Raw genomic sequence first — 19,221 nt, 5'->3', positions numbered from 1 at the left:
CAGCCACTGCAGAAAACTCAATTTCGCAAAGAGGAGATGTGGGAAATGGCAAAAGTGCATGAAGAGCTTTTGACTTGAGTGCAGAAAATTCATCATCAACACTAGCCCAAAATTCAAACAGCGATTTAGATGCGAATTGTCTTTTGATTTCGCCGCTTGACGCTGAAGTCTACAAATTGTTCCTCTTCTTCAATTGAGAAAAGATTGTTTTTATACCACGGTCGTTGCGAATAATAGTAAAATAACGCCGACCATCGACTTGTCACTGTTGCAGTGTTATTGCCGCCTTGCCATTTCAAGCCTTATTTATACTCGCAGAAACATTTCTAGAACATTCGGGACTTCCCGTGATGAAATCGCGAATGTTTCCGAAAGGCCTATACGATTCAACGGTCCGTGCAGTGATGCCAGATTGTACAATTTTCGAAAAATTTGATGACGTATTTAAATTTGTATGAATATTTAAAAAGTTTACTTAATTCTCGATTTTTTTTGTTTTGCTAATTTTTATGGGTTTTATCATGTCTCAACACAAGAATTGCAAGGGTGGGGGGCGTCACAAAAACTAATATTAAAAAATGGGGCACACATGAAAGAAGATTGAGAAACATTGCTCTAAAGACAATAGCAAGGCTTTGGTGACAGTCCGTTACCTTTCCGAAATGGTATAATGTTTTGTTAGGGCTATATCATCCAATGCGACTAATCACAACTTATACAGGGTGTCCCAAAATTCACACAAGATTTAAATTTAGCGCCATTTGTGCTGTAAAGCGTTGCCAACGAGAAAAAAAAAAGACAGCGTGACAGCTGACAGTTCAGAGTTATTAAAAATGGAGCGCTACACGAAAGAACAACGCATTTTCATGGATTATGGAACAACAAGTGGATGCTTAGTTTTCGAACAAAATCATCTTCAGCGATGAGGCTCATTTTCATCTTGATGGCGTCGTTAATCGACAAAATTGTCGCATTTGGGGTTCAGAAAATCCACGAGTGATTGTTGAGAAACAAATGCATCCACAACGTGTCACTGTTTGGTGCGGATTTGGGGCTGGAGGCATCATCGGTCCATTCTTCTTCGAAAATGCGGCTGGTAAGGCAATAACAGTTAATGGTGCTCGCTATCGCGACATGATAATCCAGTTTTTTGCGCCTAAATTGCAAGATATGGATGTGGACGACATGTAGTTTCAACAAGACGGTGCCACATGCCATACAGCCCAAAAAACAATTCAATTACTGCACGAGTCATTTCCTGGTCGTGTAATTTCCCGTTTTGGTGATCAGAATTGGCCGCCCAGATCATGTGACTTAACGCTGTTGGACTTTTTTCTTTGGGGTTTTTTGAAGTCTAAGATTGATGCCAACAAGCCCACGACCACCCACGCCTTGAAGGAGGAAATTGAGCGCTGTATCAACGAAATTCAGCCACATTTATGCAAAAAAACGGTCATGGAAAATTTCGACAAAAGAGTGCGTATGTGCCAGCAAAGCCGTGGAGGCCATTTACCCGATATGCTATTCCATGCATAACGCTATACTGTATACTTTATGAATCAATAAGAAATTACAATTTTTAATTAAAAACGTCTGTTTTCTATCAAAATTACTTCTTGCGTGAATTTTGGGACACCCTGTAAAGAGACTTAGGAATGCGTAATACAAGGGTGAGTGACATCATTAGTTTTGGTTGCTTCTTGTGTGCCAAAGAAGCCCTGATTGTCATCTAAAAACAAAAGAAGGGATAGATTCAATTATGAGCACCTTATTATTTTTCTTTTTCAAAGATTGCGTACAAGAAATCTTAAGACTATATGCCGGACTTAAAGATTATAGACAATATTCTTAGAGAACCCTTTCAAAAGTCATGAAATGCACGGAAGCAGAGAGCAGGATCTATTTGTAAGTATACTTCATAAACTAATCACTTCCTCTGTATTGAAGGCTCCTGTTGAGTATCTTTATTCGCGCTTAAAATTACAAATTAAATAGAAAGATACTTACTGTGAGTAACATACACGGACTATCAAGCGCTGCTCCACAACAACCAAAGAAGCCAATAATGAGGATGATAACCCCGAGTGTGATGGAGATATAACACGCCTGGTAATACTGTGCAATCCTCAGGTTGTCATGGTACTCCCAGAAGTCGCTGTCCGATTTAATCCACACGCCAATTCCTAACAATGCACCACCTAAACACTGGAAGAAAAATACTGCTCAGATATGACGTATAGCTTTTTAGTAGCCTAATTAATAAATACGTTGGGAAATTCATATTATTTTTTTTTGTTTAATGTAATATATTAATTATTTCAAAATAAATGATAATTTCATTCCAAATATAAGTTTGATTCAATTTTAATATTAATTGTTTGATAATTTCAAACCAACCATTTTAAAAATAGATATTTCTGCTATTTTCATCGCCCTTCAGTAATCAATGATTCTCTAGTATTTGGATTGTTTCTTTATAATTTAAAAATGAAATATGAATTCCTTGTAACGCGAATGTATCTGTTTAGTTTGAAATATGACACATAGAAAGTAATTTTAGAAATCTAAAGCCTCAATCGTTTTCTTTCTTTTTTTTTTCTTCCATCTTTGCTTGGCATGACATTTCATATTGTTTTCAGAAATATAAGAAATCTGCTTCCATTTGTTTATCTCTAAGAATTCTTTGAGAAGAAACAGATATTTCTTATAATTTATCTTTTAATACAAAATAGTTTGGGTTGGTTTCAGATTGATGATCAAAAACCTAAAACGTACAGTTTAATATCGATTGTAATAAAACTACAAGTAGGAAATGTATCACAGAAATTGGTTATTGATCTTCGTAGAAGAAAAAAAAAACTATTATACAAAATATTGCATTTATAATAATATATGTAGCCCAAATATCAGCTGTCATTATCTGTTTAACACACGTAGCGAGTATATTTCTCAACTGGTCTATGAGGACCAATCAGTTCGAAACTGCACTTTCATTTCGGCTTATAAAAATGAATATTTTATTAATTTTCATTTAAACAGTCTCGCTTGAATTTAGAGTTATCCTTTTCTGTCAGTGCATCGTAAATAGTCACCGCTAATGGGTGTACTCGGTTAGCAACGGCAGTCTTCTGAGTGTCAATGGATTCTTTGACGGTTAGAAGGTCATGTCTCTTGCATCGATTGGTTGTTTCCGACCACACGTTTGATATCGGCTTGGTATTTTCTATCGATCACACCTTTAGTGTGCAGATGACGCTGCTGCACGTGATTTTCTTGATATCAGGATTTCCGGTGAACGTTTTGATATCATTCGCCGTTCGGAGATATTTATATGACGACCTTTGCTCATTATCACGCACGTACGCGCGCATACATATGAAGACAGATCGTTTTTGTCTATGGGAAAAGGTACTCTCTCAAAATTCTACTAAAATATAGTAAAATATGATATGTTGAGCAACAAGAAAATGTGTTTAAATTTTTCAATAGCTTTCAGGTCTGATAAGGCTTTTTTCAGTCTTGCACGAGTTTGACTGCAATAGAAATTAACTAACAATGGGCACGTGAGCTGCGAACAAAACTGGTAACTGTAGTTTTGAAAATTTTTCTCGTGAACATTGAATTAGATACAGCGTGGCATTATTACGTGAAGTTCACTTTCACGTTATCTTTACATGTGTTACAGTAACAGATCATTTTATTCGAATAGTTCAAGTATTTTATGTTCGTAGAATAAATAATTTATTATTATTTTATTGATTTAATGCGTTATTAAACTATGATATTGATTAATTAAAACAACTAGACATAAATTGGGTATTTTTATCATCCTTTGCATGGTGCAATTTACGGTGACTCACTGAGGTAAGTCCACACCTCAATAAAATCCAAACACAGCATTCCACTTTGTTGATAAGATAGCACTCCTGAAGTAACTACTCCATAATCTCGTAGAAATAGCAGTAAAAAAAGCAGAAGAAAATGTTATCAGTTTCCTTTTGTATGAGAACAAAAAATCAATCGTTGAAATATCTTAGATACCCGCGATTTCTTCTAGTGTCAACAAATAAAATAAAACGACTTCTTCAATTGTGCCAATCTTCAACCTTGTACAAAAGTCACTAATCGAAATTTTGCCAGCCTCAAAGATGGCGTAAGCTACAGTTAATAAGAAATGTATGTTTAATTGTAGTTTACACATACAAAATAAAATATGGTTAATATAAAAAGATAAAATTATAGTTCATTATTTTATTATTTTTTTAATTAGAAAAAAATGAAATAAATATTTATAAAAGTAAACATGTTTTTATAGTAAACTTTTTCAAATTTTAATTTTAATAACAAAAATTTTGCAAATTAAAAAAAATTAATCAAATACGAAACAAGAAAGTTTTTGGGAGTTTGGAGTTGAACATGGGAGTGTTGAATAACAGCTGCTGTATGTGTTTTAAGAGGTTTAGGAGATTATCGATGTCATTCTGATGAACAGTAAACTTAGAAATATCCATGGTCACTGTTCCTAATTTATGTGAAAAAGAGTGGAATGAAGTTAAGGGAATAAGAATCCCTTATTGTTTTTCAGCCAGTAAGCGAAACTAAGATCGAAAACTACGATCTGTAACGTTTATAATATAATATAGTGACACACCTTTCAGGCAATCGTATAGCAAAAGTATGTAAGTTGTCTTCACTTAAATTCATTCTACTCTTAGATAGCCGTTTGGCTATCTTAGAGTGGCATGATTTTGTACTTTTCTGCCCCAAATACAATACAGTAACCAACGGTTGGACACATTTGCGTTAGGTATAGAGTTAATAGCTATTCAGAAGCAACTCCTTTAGCGAACGAGAGAACCTAACTTTTAGGATGCTGAGGAGATGGCATTTGTAATATGTTTATGCCAAGGGAGACTCCAGGTTAGGGTAAGCCCAAGAAGAGAAATCGATGTTGTTAAATGTTATACTGTAAGGAAGGAGCTGTTTTTTTTTGGGGGGGGGATTAACCAGTAATACTGAGTTTTACTAATTTTTAAATTAAGGAAGTTATCATAGTTATCTTCAATGCCAGACAAGACGTTGAAAAGAGGGAAACTGAATTTGGGTAGGAAGAGCTTAGAAGGCAAACAACATACTTAGAAGGGTTGCTAGTAAGGAAGAAATCGAGAGGTGCTTGAAGATTGGTTAAGGTAATCGTAGGCATGTAAGTTATTCGTGCAAGATCGTTGGTGATAGCAAATGTCTCGGAGTATCTTGCTGATTAAATCAGTGCAGTTGGAAAGGAATTGTTCGATGCGGAGACAAACTTTCTGACAGTGTATATCGGACAAGCTTGTGCATAAATACCAGTCGTGAAATGTCTTAGCTGCCCAAGAACAGGTCCCTTTATAATATTCTCTATCGGTATGATCGATAATGAGTTTAATCTATTATTTATCAGCTGCTGATTTTAAGTGGTTTTTTTTTTCGATTACTGAAAAAAAAAACAGAAACGACTTTTAGGATTTTATGATAAGTGTAATTAAAAATGGGATTTGGATTTTTACATTTTTTCATACAATTCAAGAGGAATTACTGTTTTTTTTTAGGAAGAAGTTGATCTTTTTAAGCCAGACAATAGTCTTGTCAAAATACAAGAACATTTGAAGCTATTATCACGAAATTCACAAACGCTTATAACCCTTGAACCTTCCTTCTTATTGGTCATAATGCCTGTAAGTAGTTTCTTACTTTTCTTATAATTTCCTGTAATTTGTCAAGATTACAGCTCAGCAAAATATATTTGTATTCTATTTTTATCAAGATTCAACATTGGTCTTTTATATAATTAATTTAGCTAATAATATTATTTTTTAAGTTTAATATAATTCATAATTTAACTAGAATTATCTTAATTTATGGAAAATATTTTTCCAAAGATGATATTTTTCTCATACACAGTATATTAAATAACATAATTTCATTATAAGTTCTATAAAATTAAAAGTAGAAAATTATTTGTTGTCGAGTTCATGATTGCGCACATTTATCAAGCTCCATTTGTATAAAATAAGTGTCCTTAAAATGGTTTAAATTTTCAATAGTGAATGTTTTTTTGTTCTTTACAAGTTTGTTTTATTTGAATTTATGTATATATATATATATATATATATATATATATATATATATATGTTTTTTGTTTCCTTAACCTTAACGTGAAATTTTTATTGTTGAAATGCTGTTTCAACTAGTAAACGTATGTATGTTGTTTTGTATATATGTCTTAAAAAAACAAATTCATTAAATGGCTGTCTTCAGTCTATTTAAATATAGGTTGATGTCATAATGATTAAAAGAAGAGAAATGCGAGTAGTTTAACGGATTTTTCCAAAACTTCGGAGCATTTAATCTTAGTTAATTTAATCTTATTAAATGAATTATTCATAGAATAATAAACGCAGCAATTCAAACCTAAATATATCTATCTCGCTTTACTTAAAGTTAAAACTAAAGCTTGTGTGCGTGCGCGTGAGCGATCTTATTTGCTCGTCCTCCAGCAACTAACGCGTCTTCAAATTTGGCAACAGCTGCCCACGACAATGTAATCAAAATGTGAGGCCCTTGGAATATCAGAAAAGGCCACCAATTACTGATAATACAACTTCGATATGTTTGTTTTTCTTCACCTGCTGATATGGGGTAAGAATGACACTCCCTGTTAACGTAAATGGTACACACGCAATACGTTGGGTTAGAACTTGATAAATTGACAATAATGTATAAACATTATATAAATTATTTAATGCATTTTAAGAGATTGGTAGATATTCAAATAATTTTTAACAGATGTGTATAATTAGTTAGAGGCAATACCGTGTGAAAATAGGCAAATTACCTGTTTTCACACAACAACTTGCCTTCGGGAGACAAGTCCACTTTAATCAGTCAAGATTATGAACTGATCCATTTTAAACAGGGTATGATAGTGGATGCAAGATTGCGCCCAGTAAGAGTATCTCGGAAATCGTTGGCGCCTGCTAGGAACCACAATATGCAAAAATGATTAGGCTAACGGTAATAGTGTGATAAAAGTAAATATCCTTTTAATATTATGTGTATTCCGAAAGAGCCGAATGATGGAGTGCACAGACAAAGTATCATCACGTTCGTAATTTCATCAGTTACGACATACCTGTTATAACTAGTCAAATAAATGCACATTACAAGCTAAGACCCAGAGGCTATGAAGCAGTGTGTCCATCGTGATTAATCACAGCAATGCAATTACTCCCGTCTTGTTTTACTAGCCCCCCCCCACAATAGCAGTAGAATAAGGAACGAAACCTGCTAGTTACTTAATTCTTCGTTCACCCTTTTATGTTGGTTGTTTTTTCTGCACAGGAAGGACACTTTCCACAAGATAACACTCTATTCATGACACGTGCCATCCAGGAACGGTTTAGAAATAAAAATAAATAAATAAATTGAGAAATCTGCAGGCTTGTTCGCGTCAGTTTCTTGTGAACTTCCTTTTTCTCTGTGTGAGATTCAAATCCACAGGATTTGCAGTAAAACCAGAGTGGGTTTTGCCAGCTGAGCTACGGACTGTGATTGTTGACTAACAATTGAAACAACGTACCCTGTTGTCCCGAACAACTCCCCCCCCCCGCCACAGCACTGTTCATGTTCCGATGTATAATTTGTTCATCGCTTGAATTATTAAACCCCAATGCATGTCTTCTTTTTTTTTTTATTCGATTACAAAATTATCAGTAACAAAAAATTCACTTTAATTCGAGCAACATTATTGTAATATTATTTTCAGTTCTTTGTGTGTTTTTAAGTTTCATCTTCGTTTACTTTTTTGCCTGCTACGTTACGTCTCTGTCGAAGTGTCTTATCTGTCAACGGTTAAGGGATTAACCTCGAAAAATTGTTGAGTTTATAATAACTATCTTAACGACTATTAACTCAGAATTAATTCAATCTTTTGTCGTTTAATATGTTCGTTAATTTATATACAGTATATAATAATGGTGATGAAGACAAGAAAGGTCTTATTATAAAATGATCATCGTATTTTTTCATTCTGTTGTTTAGCCAGCAACAGCATTATAAAGACGATAATTGTAATGATCTCATCTCACCTTCATTAACATTTTGTAAACAATTTTGGTAGTGATAGGTCGATATGCTCTTAAAACAGGTATTCTCACTTCCCAAATTCGAACAGCCTAAGTCTTTCCAATCAAAGGTATCTTCAATTTTTTCCACTTTTATTTATAAAATATATATTAAATACTTCTTAAAATTAAGCTTTTATTTTAATTTGAAAATAATTTTCAAATTAATTAAATTATTTTTAAAAATCTTTCTAACACCATTTAAGAATTATTATAATATATGACATATAGATCAATTGATAACATTAGAAAGAGTTAAACTATAAAATTACTACTGTCCAACCTAAAAATACCGACCAGATGCTAAATACAACATTATTAGTATTAGTAAATAATAATAATAATCATTATTTCAATATTCCATTTGTTACTTGTTCTTTCATGCCATACGTGCTTCTCTTGGCCTCCATCTTGATAACAATGGCTTCTTCATGTCTAACTATTATTCAGTTAATTAAAGGAAGTTAGCGGTACTTACCCATATAAGAAAATTTACGGTAAAAATGATATATTTCATACACGCTTGAGCGGCATCCATAGTAATTTTTTTTACAAACTAATCCTGAATTCTTTGTTAAAAAAATCAAACGTTTTTGTTCAAGCCTGAAATAACCACCTCACGGTGACACTTACGCTGACTGTATTGTGGAGTGGATCTCTCTCCTTGGAACAGTCTTATCACCTGAGGAAGAGCAAAGTTCAATAACATTGTTATCGGGTCTGTTGTTACGTGGGAAGTGGTTATTATATTGCTGTGCTCCTTGGTGAACACTTTGCAAACACCTTTTATAGTCGCCTGTTTTTTGATAACAAAGAATGGAGGAGTAAACAGACATTAAAAAAGTTCTTCAAAGACTTATACAGAGACAACAAATGCATTCCCACTTTCCCCTATTGATCGGATGTAAGCCACAGATGAATACAAGCCATCAGTAAATACATTGGAATTCAAAGAAATCCAGATATCGTATTATTTTTTTATTGGAGTTCCTACATTTAGTGTATTTTACTCATATAGGAAATAAAATATTGCTTTGTTTGTAATATTCATAGTTGCTTCAGATGAATGGAGCGAAACAGAGATAAATTAGTAGACAATAAATTAATAAACAATTGTGGAATAATTTTTTCCACTATTTGTTTATAAAATATATATTATATACTTCTTAAAATTTAGTTTTTATTCTAATTTGAAAATAGTTTTCAAATTAATTAAATTATTTTTAAAAATCTTTTTAACACCACTTAAGAATTATTATAATATATGATATATATTTTGTGTAACCAACAGTGAGTGAAATGGCGGTGATTGATTCATTCAATCCAATACCCTTGGAGGGTAATGGATGGCAATGCTGTAGCCAATGAAGTTCTAACTGAGGCTCGGCTATTGCTGTTACCCTCCTGCCATGATCAGAGCTTTAATAGCTCAATAACACCTTATCCCTACACTGTCCTCTACAGATAACGGGGAAGATGAAAAGCATTCTTGCTTCGCCCCTTTAAGCCAGTCCTTATAAGGACTATAAGTGAGTGAAATGATTTTTTGAACATGGATCGTTGAGTCAATATTCAAACCCTGGGAGGGTAATGGATGGTAATGCTGTAGCCAATGAAGTTCTAACTGAGGCTCGGCTATTGCTGTTACCCTCCTGCCATGATCAGAGCTTTAATAGCTCAATAACACCTTATCCCTACACGGTCCTCTACAGATAACGGGGAAGATGAATAGCATTATTGCTTCGCCCCTTTAAGCCAGTCCTTATAAGGATAAGTGAGTGAAATAATCCCTCGGAGGGTAATAGATGGCAATGCTGTAGCCAATGAAGTTCTAACTGAGGCTCGGCTATTGCTGTTACTCTCCTGCCATGATCAGAGCTTTAATAGCTCAATAACACCTTATCCCTACATTGTCCTCTACAGATAAAGGGGAAGATAAAAAGCATTCTAGCTTCGCCCCTTTAAGCCAGTCCTTATAAGCACAAGCCAGGAGGGAAGACTAATCAATCTACCGTGAGATGCGGTGATTGATTCATTCAATCCAATATCCTTGGAGGGTAATGGATGGCAATGCTGTAGCCAATGAAGTTCTAACTGAAGCTCGGCTATTGCTGTTACCCTCCTGCCATGATCAGAGCTTTAATAACTCAATAACACCTTATCCCTACACTGTCCTCTACAGATAACGGGGAAGATGAAAAGCATTCTTGCTTCGCCCCTTTAAGCCAGTCCTTATAAGCACAATTATATTTTTCCATGATCCATATTTGATAAAACGTCATATATATATATCACTGAATACGGTGTTTTAGGATTGAAAGCACAGATGATCCGAGCAAGAGTGGAGTTAACTGCTTTGTAGAATTTGGAAACTTTCCGACACGTTTTCATCGTATAAATGACCGTATTAATGTACTAGTGTGATCACAATAAAAACCTACAGTGCGAGATATTTTTTTTTTACATCGGAAACACCAAATTTCAGTAAAATTCATCTAGAACCAGAAGTTGCCATAGATGGACAAAATAAATGTAATAGATATTTAAATTTTTGCGAAATCACCTAAAAAAAGCAAATTCCATTTTAAGTTCTAGTTTTATGTCACTACTACTACCACTTAAGATTTCCTGTATAAGATCTTCACTTTATATGGAATTTTGAAAACACAGGGTGATTCAAAATTCCACGTTCAAACTTTAAGGGGAGGTAGAGAACATCAAAATCAACCATATTCACATAGGAAAGCATGACTGGAAGGTACTAACAGGGACACAAAGTTACGGAAATAACACAAGGCAGTAAGTAGTGTAAAAAAACTTTATTAGGCGTAACTGAAAAGTTCAATAGTAGTTGGATAAATAATATGGTAAACGAGGTGCATGTCTGCCATCTCAGTGTTCGTAAAACGACGTCGAAAGCTTGAATGAGGATGAGAATCATACATAAAAAATATAAAAGAATAGTACATTAATATTGTAATTAAGATGTGAATTTATTTTAATTTTTAATATTTTTTATTAATTCTTTACATATTTTTTTAAAAAAATAGAAATTTGAAATGTTAACAAAAAACAGCATTTTGCTCTGTTGCAAATTATTTATTTTTCTCAAGAATAAAAGGTGAGATTTTTTTTCTTATTTATCAAAAAAATATTTCAGTAATGAAATAGACCAAAAAAAAAAAGACTTCAGTAAAGAATACAATGCAAATCTTTATTAGGAGATGGAACACAAAGCAAATATTTACACTTTGACTGGAAAACTTAAGAAAAATAAAAGCAGCTCTCTGTGAAACTTTCTTTCATATGTTAACAGGACGTTTTCAGCTTAAAACATCAATTCATTATGAAATTTCATTGCATAGCAAAGAAACAATTGGGGTAAAAAAGATTAGAATTGTGCAAGATATGCAAAAGAGCTGCATGCACAGTTGCTGATATTCGTTGGTGGAATTTGTGGTACGATTATCGTTTATGAAAACCATCTGAATTTATGCACTGGAAAGAATTTGGTTTTGTACATGAAGGGAAACACTTGATATTTGAAATTGGGCTGGGAAAAATTCATAAGTGTATTACATATAAAGTTTTAAATAATGTGTCTCCATTGCAAAAGAAGTTATGGAAGTTGGCGTTGAAACCAAGATGGTTTTCGCATCATTCATCAGAAGACATTATGCTACATTTTTTGAATATTGAAAGGTGTTGTGGAAGTTGTTTCAACATTAAACTATGTTCGAGGGAATGATTCAGCTCATTTCCCATTCAGATATTTTTGCATTTTGGGAAGAAATCTCAAGAGAATAGGATGAAGTTTTTCTGGGATTGTTGAGTAGATGTACATTCTTAAAAGATCACTTTATTTACGAACTTCACCACAGATATCGGATGATAAAGCGATCTTGCAAACTTTACATATCCATTCATCCAGTGGCGCACCTAGGGGGGGAGGGCAAGGGGCCTTTCCCCCTAAAAAAAAAAAAGAAAAAGAGAAAAAAACACTAGAAAAATTTCCAAAAAAATAATTAAGTCACATAAGGCGTGAATACCCTATAGTTCTCGGGAATCACTGCAGCTGTGAACGCAAGCCGAACGAAGTAGTGCTCGGGCAGACCGAGCGCTACTTCATTTGCCCGAGCCGAGCCAGAGGAGATCACGGGTATCATATATTGGTGATCACTGCAGATACTCAATCATAGGTCGTATACGATGCGTACAGTGTATTCTCAAATCGTCTACTCAACTCGTCCCCCTCCCCCCAAGATTAAATCCTGAGTGCGCCACTGCATTCACCTTCCATTATAAAAGTAGGATGCGAAAGTAGCTGCCATTTAAATATGTAATCTCTGCTCTATAGGGTTCAGATCAGGACACTGTACTGATCTTTAACCATTGCACGCCTGTGTCCTCAAACCGCCTCTGATGACGCAAGTACCTGGTCAATGCTCACGTATGTCGTTTCAGTAGAACTTCTACAGCTTAGCAACAACATAGAATTGTCCAGAACCTAACTTACTATGAGTTCAACTATTAATTTTTCCGGATACTGTAATAAGGACTTTTGTCCAAAGCAAGGAGAAGCATCCCTACATCATAAGACACGAATACAGTTTGCCAAATGGCGTAATAAATCAAACACGTATACAAAATATAGATTATTATTATTATTATTATTATTATTATCATTATTATTATTATCATTACGGGAAACTTCAAGGAGTCCATAGACTCATCGAGAGAGGCTCTAACATCATGTCAAGAACAACTATTCAACATCCACACAGTATCTATAATACTTCGCCTTGAACTCATTTACAGTCATGACACCCACAACACACTCTGGCAGCTCATTCCACTCATTCACCACTCTCCAAGTAAAAAGATTAGCTCTAACACCCTTGCTAACCACACTCTTTCCCAGTTTCCATGGATGGCCCCTAGTCCTCCCACCACCAGTCCTATTCTCAAAAATATCTTCTGAATTAATCTTATAGAAATCCTTCAATAAGTTGAACGTTTCAATCATATCACCCCTTTTCCTCCTATCAACCAATTTCTGCAACTCACAAATCTTCAACCTGTTTTCATAAGGTTCATTCCATAGACCTTTTATCATCTTGGTCACTCGCCTCTGGACCCTCTCAACCTCCTCCCCATCAAGAAGAAACCTAGGTGACCAGATCTGGGCACAGTAGTCTAGATGGGGTCTTATCAAGGATCGATACAGAGGAACAATAACTTGCTTATCTCTGCTCGTCAAAGTATTTTTCAGCAACCAAGTGATTTGATGAGCTGATTTAGCCACTTTTGCGATGTGCCCCCTAAACTTCAACTCTCTATTCACCAACACTCCCAAATCCCTGTTCAATCTTCTGGAGTATGGTTCCACCAATGTGATATACTGCTGATAATCTTTTCACCCCAAAATGCATAACCTTACATTTGCCACATTAAATTGACATCCATTCTCCTTAGCGCAGTCCTCCAATCTATCCACATCATCCTACAAAATTTGGACATCCTGTGCACTCACAATTGCTCTACCCAACTTTGCATCATTAGCAAAGAATAGAACACTTCCTCTCAGATCCTTTCCTATATCGTTAATGAACAAATTGAAAAGTAGTGGTCCAAGAACAGAACCCTGCGGCACAGGCCATTAGTCACAGGCCGTCTTTTGTACTCTACTCCTGAATAAACCACTCTCTGATATCTCTCCATCAACCTATCCATGTCACCAACCCTATATCCATCCTCATATGCTGCAGTTTACTGATTAGAATTCCATGTGGTATACTATCAAAGGCCTTAGCAAGGTCCAGTAGTTATCACTGTAAACCCTTATGCAGTTCAGCCGTCACTGTGTTATAAAACGTGAGCAAGTTACTGAGGCATGATCTACCCTTCACAAAAACCACGCTGTCTTGTCTTCCATACAGAATCCCATTTTCATCTCTCCAATCCTGTATTTTCCTCTTGATTATTTTCTCCAAGACCTTGACAACTATTCCTGATATGCTGATCGGTTGGTAATTTACAACAGCGGTTTTGGAACCTCCTTTACGCAGTGGAACTATTTTCCCCTCTTTCCACGCCCTAGGGATTAACCCAGACCCGAGATAATTGGACTAATAATATGTAATATATATATAATAGATAATTGGACAAATCCAATGAGATGAGTGTTTGGAGTCATATTTCACTTGTACGCAGTAATTCTTCTATGGAACTAAAAACTGCAGAGTTCGCTAAGTAATGTTCTCGCACAAATCTCTTCATAACTGTGGAGACGCCATAAACTTCTTGTTAAGATAATACACGGATACATGATATCAGGGAAGCGCCACTAACAGAGTGTGGCACCATCTATTGTCTAAACTGTGAACTATTTATATCTGCTTCTACACAAACGGAACAATTCTGTTGTATGATATTATACAGGTTGGCCTATAAGTCACATTTAATAACTTTTATTTATTTATTTATTATTTTTATTCTTTCTGTTATAATGAAATATAGAACCTGGAGATTTTTTTTATTAGTTTGGAAAAACCACATCACGTAAATGCCTTCCATTTTCGGCTTCTCAAAGATGGGCCCTTTCAACTACGTATTCAATGACGGCTGTTAATGATTTTTGTTAATGTTAATTCGCCTTTTATAATAAATCCTGGATAATTCATTCTGACCAATATACAAGATTTATGGATATTTGAGCCATAATCAAATATGATCAAAAATCCCAAGTTTTCTGGTAGACAGGGTGATTCTACTCGGAAGCAGTTTTTTTTTTTGGCAAACCGGTCCGAAGAACACACGCAATTGATAGATATAATATACTGGCCTTAGAACTTAGTTACTTCGGAAACTTCCCATTTGATGGATCGTTTCCACTAGTGTTACCCCACCAATGGAGTACTTCCCCAAAGACTGAACTTTCGCCCACCCTCTCCCTCTATAAATAAATGACCTTTCACTAGCCCGCATACGACTTTGTTGTACTTTAGTTTTTATGGTCACTTCAAATGGAGTTAATATTGTACCTTAATGACATTGTTGATCTTTTTTATTCTAAAACTATCATGATGAAAATGCAACAATGAAAATTAATCTTTGGATTAGTACCCTAACAATATCTCCAATGTTGGAGTCCTAACTCATTGTTGCGTTGCGTTGGGTAAAACACTGTATCCACGTATGTATTCTTGTTAAGTGTGTAATGCCAATAGATTTTCGTTTAGGATGTTGCATTCATGTCAGTGAAAATCTTAATATCCCAGTGTCTACCCAAACCATCGCTGTCTCTTCCCATACAGACGAACCATAGCTGATACACCACCGAGTCTACACAGATGTCATTTCTATAGCGAATTATGGAGGAAAACAGACAGTTGCACAAATCAGAGAAATCTGAGGAGGACGTGCGTATTGATGAAAGAAAGTTCAGTGAGGAAGATACAAGCGAAACAGACGTCATCCGTAATGTTCGTATAACTTCGAAGTCTGCCGATGCGGGACTAGATCGTAACTGCAGGAAGTCGCAATTCAGTGTGTATGAAGACAGTTTCTCCATTAGTAGCGGTAGCAGTGGCAGCAGCTTCGAAGAAAAACCTCATCGTGTAATCAAATCCGACGAGGTGAGGAAGAGGGATCCAGAATTGGAGGTGAGCGTTTATCCTTAACTCAACCATTAAATTCGATTGCGTATTTTAACAATTTTGTGTCCAACCACTGTTCATTTTTGAACTGTCTAGCTGTTAACGTGCGGTACGTATAAAATAGGTTTTGTATGGTTCATTTACAGCCGGCTCAAGAATACATGGACTGGATCCACAGTAACCTTGACAATAATTTAAAAAGAAAGAGTGGGCACTCAATTCGCCTGCGAAAAGGCACTTCGGACACTGATGTGATGCCTTTTAAAATGCCATCGATGAAAAGAGGATCTTTGTATGATGGATTAATTTCAGCTGCTGTACTATATGAAAGAAGTGATTCTTGGTCGGCCCCTTATTCCTGTTCTTCGGATGAGAACATTGACGATCACACCTTTTGCTGTAGCGTAAGTTTTGTTGTGTTTTATATCTTTATAAGAAACGTCATAAATGTGTGGTAATTATTGCAGTCTTTTTTTTTTTTCAGTAATGGCTGAGATTTATATTCATAACATTATGACCACTTGGGATTTAATCTCTATCTTTGCACAAAACGCTGTCATTTACGCGAAATAATCAGACTTCCACGAAACACTCAATCAGTTTCAATAAAAAAAAAATAAAAGGAGATTTTTTTTGTTGGCTAGATGGGTGAAGCAAAAATGCTTTTCATCTTCCCCGTTATCTGTAGAGGACAGTGTACGGATAAAGTGTTATTGAGCTATTAAAGCTCTGATCATGGCAGGAGGGTAACAGCAATAGCCGAGTCTCAGTTAGAACTTCATTGGCTACAGCATTGTCATCCATCACCCTCCCTGAGTGTCCATTTTAGTCGCCTCTTACGACATGCATGGGCTACAGAAGCGCTATTCTTATCCCGGCCACCACACTGGGTATATAATATATAATAATTGAAGATAGGAGATATATAATAGGAGATAATTCCTGACCTTATATTTTATATTTTATGGAAAGAAAATTAATATTGGCGTGCGAAAAAGGATTGCGTAAATAAAAAAAAATCTAAATCGTGATTTTATAAATAGTTATATATAATCATATAATTACCATACTGTTAAATAGAAAAAATGACTTTATTTTTATTCTGAAAGATAACAGCAGTGTCTTATGCTACAGATTAAACGAGTTCGCATTATGACTCTTTTTCTTAAACCAAATTCATCTTTGACTTCATAACAGGAAAAAAAAATCATTGATTAATATAATGTACTCCACAATGTGTCTGCACTCAAAAAAAATTAATCTCTGTGTCGTATCAGAAAGTTGTATGCGTCTTGTGTATCACACTCTGCAATTCGTCAAATTTCCGCAAGATAGCAGCACTGTAGAGATACTCACCACATTATTTCAAATATTACTATCGTTGCAATACAATTAAAACGGCTGCGTTAACTATCTTATATTGTATAGCGATACTGTAAATTTCGTTTACTGATTCATTTACTAAATAAACGCTTTTAAATCTCGGTTGCAAAAAATGACCACTATTTCTGACAGATGCCAACTGTCTTCTTGTAGAAACTATAATGATAAAAATCCTTAGTGAACTAAGACCAATATTAATGACGAACATTATCAAAACTTATAAAAAATGAGAATCTTTATGTTCTTTAGAGTTCGTAACTTTTAAGTAGTGCAATACTAAGACCAGTTTTGTAACTTCATAACTTTTCGACTTTTGAAACAGCTTTCGAAGTTTAAGCAGTATTTGCCTGTTTTTTGTTTAAACAAATCGATATCCCCCCCCCCTTGTACTGAAATAAAGGTGCCGAAAGAATTCCACGTACTGCTAGTTGTAATCATATGTGATTCGAGTAGGCAACGTTTTCTTCGCAGTAAAAGTATAGAATACTTTTATTATAAAAGAAAGCAAACTTAGTAAGATGCATCGATACGTTCTCTCTCTCTTTTCCTCCCAATAATAATGCCTGCAACCTTAGTTGGTTAGTGACACCCAAGAAGCCAGCCTTTATTACCTCCTGTAGCTGACGCAGAACTGTATATAGATTTAGTTTAATCCTTTATCCAAGCGTAAGCAAACAAAATGTGCTCCTGAAGTATCTGCAGGACTCTTCACTTGCCTTAGTATCTTCCATAATGCAAAGCACACCTCCTTGCGGACATGTATAATGCCGCAAGGAGATGTGCATAAAGGGAAGGGCCACTACCCAGATCGGTTTCGACCTTTATTGAGGTTTCGTCAGTGGGAGCCAGACCCAGAGGTGGTGATACCAAGGTGGAAGCAATGGAGAAGTCATATTTACCTATACTTTTTGGCAACTCGTATAGGTAAATATGACTTCTCCTATTGCTTCTGCCTCGGTATCACCACTTCTGGATCTAGCTCCCACTGACGAGCATTAGAGGTCGAAATCGGTCTGGGTGGTGGCCCTTCCCTTAATGCATAGCATTATACATGTCCACAGGAAGATGTGCTTTGCATTATGGGAGATACTGAGACAAGGAGAGATGAGAGCTTGGTCCACCTTTACCACGAGTTGCCTCAGTCCTGAAGATACTTCAGGTGCAAACTTTGTTTGCTTCCACTTGGATAAAGGATTAAACTAAATTTATTATAGTCTAACCAAGTGGTAAAAAAAACTTCACAGAACTGTATAGTTCTGCACTGTATTACTTGAAAGGAGCGACCGTATTTGGTGTTTTGGAAACGCTTCTCTGAGATGGATTGACTTGGATGCTGTCAGCCTATTCGGAGTCTAAGTAAATGTCTCAAGTTGCTGAAAGTAATTAAGTTTCATAACTTCCGGAAAGATGATTGCTTCAAAATATGTTTAGTTTCCAAAGGGATTAAGGATTTTCACAACCAGCCTTTGCTAAAGCTCGATTGAGTTGAAGTGAGTTTCGATACTTGCAACGAAAGTCGTGATATGAGAGAATTTTTGTTTGTCTTTTAAGGAATTAAAGATACTGTTTTAAGTGAAAACACTTTGACGTCTGTTAGCAATGCCTCTACACTGCATGCAGCTTCGAATTTGTCTGTTATAGCGAAGTAAGTTTCAACCTATGTACGCCACATATGTTGAATCCCTGGAGTGCAGGTAGTATCGACGATACCCTTAACAAGAAATATCTAAGTTCTAATGCCGTTCTGAAACGCCAAGAAATTTCTAAGGTGTTTGTTTTACAGGTTTTTCTCTTCCAGAATCTCCGGTTTATTGCTTCGGCCTTAATTCCAAACAACAGTGCATTATTAGTAGCACTATTTTCGATATTTGCATGTCCACATCTATAATTTTCTATAATTAGATCTCTTCAATCTTGTTTTGAAATATCATGCAATACCTTTATAACTGCATGCAGATGTAATTAGCTTTTTGTTAATTTTGTAATATTTTGATATAAAAATTTTAAAGGTGTATTAG

At 35.2% G+C, this 19,221-nt stretch overlaps 2 protein-coding genes across 3 annotated transcripts in view; one reads left to right on the top strand and one right to left on the bottom strand.

Moving 5' to 3' along the window:
- Window positions 1-8,903, bottom strand: part of LOC150092806 (tetraspanin-8-like) — a 36,650-nt gene extending 27,747 nt beyond the window's left edge. The window contains exons 1-2 of one of the 2 annotated variants that reach the window (XM_090414449.1): window positions 8,796-8,903; window positions 2,008-2,205 (exon numbers count right to left, since the gene is read on the bottom strand). In XM_090414449.1, the coding sequence (XP_090270575.1) occupies window positions 2,008-2,019 (12 nt within the window). In that variant the 5' untranslated portion in view covers window positions 2,020-2,205; window positions 8,796-8,903. The other variant, XM_090414448.1, reaches the window with a different exon arrangement.
- A 6,593-nt stretch (window positions 8,904-15,496) lies between these two features.
- LOC150092805 (uncharacterized) lies at window positions 15,497-19,221 on the top strand. The gene is made up of 3 exons (XM_090414284.1): window positions 15,497-15,826; window positions 15,967-16,224; window positions 19,213-19,221. The coding sequence occupies exons 1-3, from the start codon at window positions 15,536-15,538 to the stop codon at window positions 19,219-19,221; spliced, it is 558 nt and encodes a 185-aa protein (XP_090270410.1). The 5' UTR covers window positions 15,497-15,535.

This window comes from Typopeltis vanoorti, chromosome 25 (genome assembly GCF_054136105.1).
Source record: "Typopeltis vanoorti isolate ZY-2024b chromosome 25, IOZ_Tvanoo_1.0, whole genome shotgun sequence".
In the NCBI taxonomy this organism is placed as follows: Eukaryota; Metazoa; Arthropoda; class Arachnida; order Uropygi; family Thelyphonidae; genus Typopeltis; species Typopeltis vanoorti.
Note: the sequence above shows the minus strand (reverse complement) of the source record. Positions and strands in the feature narration are given on the sequence as shown.